Here is a 6,429-nt window from a genome sequence, read left to right on the forward strand (position 1 = left end):
TTGGGCTGCCCCCAAATCTTCTCTCTACACTCTAAACTGATCGCCTGCAATTCTTTCCTTTTCCCTCTAATTAACCACATTTATGGGAATCAAGTTAGCCTCCGGTTTCATTTCAATGAATCACCACGACAGTGGTCAAGACCGGCGGACTTCGATATGCTTTTGGGATGTATCAGCTCCATAGAAATGAGTTCACGCACCCACGCGCCACCACTACAGCCATTCAATTGAAGTCCCAGACTTGGGTTCTCCAACAGGACCTCAAGAAATCCTAGAAGTGCAAAATCGGACTCGGGTTCTCATTTTACCCACGGTATGCAACAAATCGAAGAGAGAGAATCAGAGACCAAAGAGGCGACGAGAGGAGGGAGATGGGATCTGCGACTGCTTTGGTGGAGGAGACAGATAAAGAAATGACCCAAATACCCCTCCAAAATTAGCAACTTAACGCCATCCATGTACGTATGTTGGGTCAGACTGGCTATTTGAGGTACTAATGTGATAGTTTCGGAAAGTTAGGTTTCAAAATTTTAAATGGACCATAGTTGAAGTACTGTTTCTAAAATTTTCCCTTCCTGATATTTCTCTCTTAAAGTAGAATCAAAAATCAGTTGCAACAGCAAATGAAAGCCTACTAGCATATTCAGTTTGAAAACTTGGTTTAATTTGGGTGCATTGTACCATAAACTTTCACGAGCAACTGCCACGAAGTTAGCTTCACAATGACAAATTTGCAAGAGTATCATCTCCTTGTTTAGGAGGCGCAAGTACAGCTAAAGTAATAAACTGTATCAACTTTATGCAGATTGAGAGAAGCAACATCAAACACAACTGAATGTTACAGGAAAAAACGAATGTTGAAGTTCAAAATTTATCGGTACACTAACAACATCTAAAGGATTCTCACATATGGAAAACAGGGGAAGTAGAAACAACTACAGTTATTATCACTCTAAGAAAATTTAAAGAGGAAGTTCGCCGCTGTCAACGATCACAACTTTGCTCTTGGGTGTTCCACCCTGACTTCCTTCAGCTTCAACCTTGTAAACCACATCCATGCCAGACAGCACCTTTCCAAATACAACATGCCTGCCATCCAACCTATAAACATATATTCATAATTAGTCAGGAGTTCTAGCTCAACAGTGCAGTAGTTCATGTCCTCTTTAAGTAAGACTTTTCAGTTCAACTCCTAATCAAGAGGGTGACAGAACTCTACTTAAATGAGTGCTACTGTGCTATATGCAATGCATGGTTTGACACCTTCCATTTGAGAGGAAGACCCTCTTTTTATGTCTATATTGGAAATGTTTAGCTTGAGGTCAAAAGAAATTTGATGCATCAAAGATAGGTACAAGCACGTAGATGGACAAAAAGTTTAAATATATAGATACGTAACCATATAAACTTTAGCATTTACCTCATGAATTTGATGCATCAAGCAAATAAATGTGCGGACATATGAATACAAAAACAATGCGTTTTGCAGCAGGACATGGTAGCTTTAACAAAAGTATTTATTTGTTCATCAAATATGCATGGATGCACATAACATTACCAGCTAGTTGTCACAGTGGTGATGAAGAATTGTGAACCATTGGTGTCTGGGCCAGCATTTGCCATTGACAAAAGCCCTGTACACAAGAGTAAAGCAATTTTTGTTGATATCATATAGGTTCAAACGTAGCTAGGCTGTGAAAATCCATGTCACTCAGAGAAAAAAAAGGTGTAAAAGATGACAGTACCTGGTCCAGTATGCTTCAGCTTGAAATTCTCATCAGCAAACTTCTCTCCATAAATTGATTCTCCACCTCTTCCATCACCGAGAGTGAAATCACCTCCCTGAAGCATGAAGCTGGGAATAATCCTGTGGAATTTGCTACCCTTGTAATGGAGAGGTTTTCCGCTCTTTCCAATGCCTTTCTCCCCTAAAATTATATGCAAAAGAAAAGGATGTGAGAAAACCACAAAAGAGATTTGAAAGCAACTTCTACAATGAAGATTAATTTCCGACAGTCTAAGACCAAGAAATCATCCCCTCGTTGACTCCTAGCAATGCAGAAAACAGGAATGTTTGCATTTATATCTACTAATTCTATTCACCCTACCACTTTTACATGTCAGCCGTTACTGAGATCTAGAAACTTCACTGCAACTCATTTAACACACATCAACTACTAAATTCAAAACAAGGAAATGAAGACGAGCAACAAGTTACCTGTGCAAAGAGCTCGGAAATTTTCTGAAACGAAAAAACCAGAGGAGCAAGTTAGTAAATTCTTCACATTTATCTTCAAAAACACAGAACCCAACATAGAAAACGATATGTTAACAAGAATACCTGCCGTCTTAGGAACAGCCTTCCCGAAGAGACCCATTACAATACGACCTGAACCACATTGATCAAATTAGTACCACTCTCCCTAATCACCCAAAAAAATCTCCACAGTTGAAAACGATTGTGCATTTTCCTAAAACTTTATCATACACAAAAGTCTCTATACGCATATCTACCAAAGTCGTGACCTTTTTCATTTCCCAATTCGGATTTGCATCATATTAACATAACACCAATATCAAAATTGAGATTACAATAGCACAGTCCCTAAATAGAATTGAATTTGAGTAATTGATCCAAATTTAAGCAAGGCCCATACCAGCAGGCTTCCCAGCAATTTCAACATCGAAGTAAACCTTGGAGGTCAATTCCTTCAGATCCTCCTTGGATTTCTTTGCCTGTAACAGAAAACAAAAACAAAAAAACCCGATCACTGATTCCGACCAAGCCAAGTATTCAAGACTCAAAATTGGTAAAGGCCCAGAGATTTAATTGGATGGATTAGCTGAAATTTGTTTACCTCAATTAGAGCTAGGGCTCCGAAGAGGACCAGAGTACAGAGCAGCAACGACGTCGTTCTAGCCATCTCTTTGCTTCAGTCTCTCTCTCACTCTCAGATCAATTCCTCTGCTACTGATGAACAGACGAGAGCAGACCCATTTTATATGCGAGTTTAGAGGGTAGCCCAATAGGATTTTGACACGTCAGAAGGTTTGGGTGTTTCGGCAGGATGTGATTGGTTGAGGCGTGGAGGATTAGTCGGATCATTCTTATTGGATTTGAATGGAAATGGGCCGGTGGTCAGTTGGGCCTTAACCAACTATATTCTTGGTTTTAAAAGACGGAACAAAACAACTAAACAAGAGCTTGGAGTGATCCCAGTAGGAACAAAACAATCTCAAAGCTAGCAACTTTAATTCACAAAGCTGTTTCTTAATTTGTGTAGCGAATCATTTCGAGGTTTCCATACGTTGTTATTGTGGATTTGAGTGTCAGAAAATGCTCAAGACGAAATGCCTTGATGTGAATAATGTTGAGAATGCCTTGATGGTGTTCGATGAAATGCTTCACTCGCGTCCTCTGCCTTGTGTTGTCCGCTTCAATCAACTGTTGGGCCAACTTGCCAAACTGAAACACTATTCAGCCGGTCCTCTCTTTGAATAGACAGATGGGTCTCATTGGAATCGCTTCGGATGCTTATACTCTAACCATTATCATTAATTGCTACTTCCATTTGAATCATATGGGGTTTAGTTTGTCTGTCTTAGGCCAATTCTTCAAGTTGGGTCTTCAACCAGATGTCCCCACCTTCAACACCCTAATCCACTGCTTTGTTCTCCATAATAGAGTGGCTGATGCAAGTGGCTGATGCAGCACGACTTTTCAGCAAAATGGGACGTCATTGTCAGCCGGATGTGGTTACTTTTAGCACACTAATAAAGGGCTCTGCATGATGGGTAACAACACTGCAGCTATGCAGTTACTTAGGAAGATGGGAGGAATACGATGCGAGCCTAACATATTTACCTTTAACACCATTATCGACAGTCTTTGTAAGGATAAACTAGTTGATCAAGCATTGAACCTCTTCACATAAATGATTGGTACAGGTATTGCTCCAGGCGTTGTTACTTACACCTCTTTGATTCAAGGAGTTTGCAATTTAGGCCAGTGGAAAGAAGCTACAAGGTTGTTGAATGAAATGGTGAGTCAAAATATCTTTCCAGATGTCTTCACCTTCAGTGTCTTGGTTGATCCACTCTGTAAAGAGGGGATGGTTTTGGAAGCCAAAACTGTGGTTGACATGATGATTCAAAGACATATTGAACCTGATGTGGTTACATACAGTTCGCTTATGGATGGTTACTGTTTGCGAGGAGAGATGGACGAGGCAAAACAAGTTTTTGATTTAATGGTTAGCAAGGGCTCCATGGTTAATGTTCAGTGTTGTACCATATTTATAAATGGATATTGCAAGGGTAAAAATATCGAAGAGGCTTACAAGATTGTCAAGGAAATGCATCGTATGAAACTTGTTCCTAATACCGTTACTTATACCACTCTTATTGGTGGTTTTTGCAAAATGGGGAGAATACAAGAAGCAGAAAAGCTGTTCTCTCAGATGCAACGTTGTGGCCAACATCCAAGTATTCATACTTACACTGTTTTACTTGATGCCCTATGTAGCAACCAGCAACTTTCTAAGGCTACAGAATTGCTTAGAGAGATGAAGGACAAGAAGTTGGAACTGGATATTGTAATTTACAGTATTATTATTGAAGGCTTGTGCAAAGCTAGGAAAATGGATTCTGCAATAGAGGTCTTCTCTGGTTTGTCATTGAAAGGTGTACAACCTAATGTGAGGACGTACAATATAATGATTCATGGATTTGTAAAGGGGGCTTATTAAATGAAGCAGATAAGTTGCTGAGAAAAATGGGAGAGAAAGGCTGTTCTCCAGATGGTTGGACCTATAACATCATTATCCGAGGGTTGTTAAATAACAATGACGCATCAAGGGCTATGAGACTTATTCCAGAAATGGTAGAATCGGGTTTCTCTGCAGATGCATCAACTATGGAATTGATAGTTGGTTTATTGTCTATGGATATAGTAGACCCAGCTTTGTTGCCGTTGTTAAAAGATTCATGATAAAACTGATTTGATTGTTTGAAACAGAAGTTACTTAGTATTATTAGACGAGATGCTAGGCCTATAGCCCTAGCTGCCCTCTTTAGATCATTAAAGCGGACTCCTTGTCCGCCTCCCTGTATCTCGATTTTTGCTTTTTTAATAAAAAGCTGTTTCTTCCCAAAGAAGTTACTTGGTATGGGTAGGAAGTATGAGACTTCTGCACTTTTGACAACCTTGGATGTAATGTATACATTACATTTTAATTCATCATTTGAATACCCAATGTCATTTCCTGGATCAGATGGCACTTTCAGCATTGTCATATCCTTATCCATATAACTTGGAACTTTCATTGCTAGCTATTGACTAATTCTAGGTAGATTGATAAACTGCTAGTATATGGTGCTACTCACTACTCAGTTATGATTTGTGAATATGCAGATTTGACCTATTTGGGAAATAAGCCGTTTAATCTTACTGTGTTCAGATGCTAATCATTTTACCTCATCTTGGATTCTTTAAATTGTTGACCAGCAAGTATACTAATTCACTATCAACAACATCACTCAAACTCATTGACTAGCAGCAATTGATATGAAGGATGATCTTTGGTCTGGCTTTGTTGTGCTTGTCACCTTTTGGTTCTTTGGTCACTCTACTAATACTCATTATTTAGTTGTACCAATTGTTCATTGCTTATGCAAATTTTCACATGTTTCTTAATCTGAGAATTGAAATGTACACTTTATTTCAGTTTCCATGTCACTTATTTCCATGCAATCAAATGCACCCGTTAATTTAAGGTTACAAAATATTAAAATTTTAGACGTATCCAATCAATACTTTTGCTTGTGTTGTGTGTATATGAGGAAAGGGTTGGATTTGATTATTTCATAAAATGGGTCTGAAACTACCCAAGTTTCAACTTATGCAAGCAGTCAAGGAAAGCCTAAACTTCTTACTTGTCCTTTTTTTTTTTTTCATGATTTTTATTCTATTGTTACGTAATGGACTCAGTTTTACTAATGACTTTAGCATCTAGGTGACCTGGTTTGTTTGGATTGTTTGGGGTATTGATGTTCCTCACCTGCAGCATCCATGGGTGATTCGCCTGAGTTTCATTTTATAGCTCTCATTCGATCTGTCATCCACTCATCTATTTTTGCTTTTTCCTTCTGCAGCTGTTATGTGTTCATTAAACTAACTTGGTGTATGAACAGGCACAGGAACTCTAGTGTACAAAACCCGGCCTGGTCAATTTAATTTGTAGGGATTCTACGCACCTCCTCCTCTAATTTTTGATGCCTTGAAGGGAGTAGTTTCTTCAAACTAGTGCAACTCTTGTTTGATTGTAGTTATGTGTCAGCAATTCTGATTTTCAACATCAGTTTGTAAAACAAACACCCACAAAGTTGTTTATTCAATAAACTGTACTCAAACTTGAGCAATATTTGTGC

At 38.8% G+C, this 6,429-nt stretch overlaps 1 protein-coding gene and 1 pseudogene across 1 annotated transcript; one reads left to right on the forward strand and one right to left on the reverse strand.

Moving 5' to 3' along the window:
* Positions 1 to 740: 740 nt before the first annotated feature.
* LOC112168310 (peptidyl-prolyl cis-trans isomerase CYP20-1) lies at positions 741 to 3,011 on the reverse strand. The gene is made up of 7 exons (XM_024305433.2): positions 2,859 to 3,011; positions 2,658 to 2,736; positions 2,342 to 2,389; positions 2,219 to 2,242; positions 1,746 to 1,928; positions 1,559 to 1,634; positions 741 to 1,101 (listed from the first exon to the last, which is right to left on the reverse strand). Exons 1-7 carry the CDS (start codon positions 2,922 to 2,924, stop codon positions 963 to 965), a joined length of 615 nt encoding a protein of 204 aa, XP_024161201.1. The 5' UTR covers positions 2,925 to 3,011; the 3' UTR covers positions 741 to 962.
* A 182-nt stretch (positions 3,012 to 3,193) lies between these two features.
* LOC112201613 lies at positions 3,194 to 5,154 on the forward strand (annotated as a pseudogene).
* Positions 5,155 to 6,429: the final 1,275 nt, after the last annotated feature.

The sequence above is a fragment of the Rosa chinensis genome, chromosome 5, assembly GCF_002994745.2.
Source record: "Rosa chinensis cultivar Old Blush chromosome 5, RchiOBHm-V2, whole genome shotgun sequence".
Lineage (NCBI taxonomy): Eukaryota > Viridiplantae > Streptophyta > Magnoliopsida > Rosales > Rosaceae > Rosa > Rosa chinensis.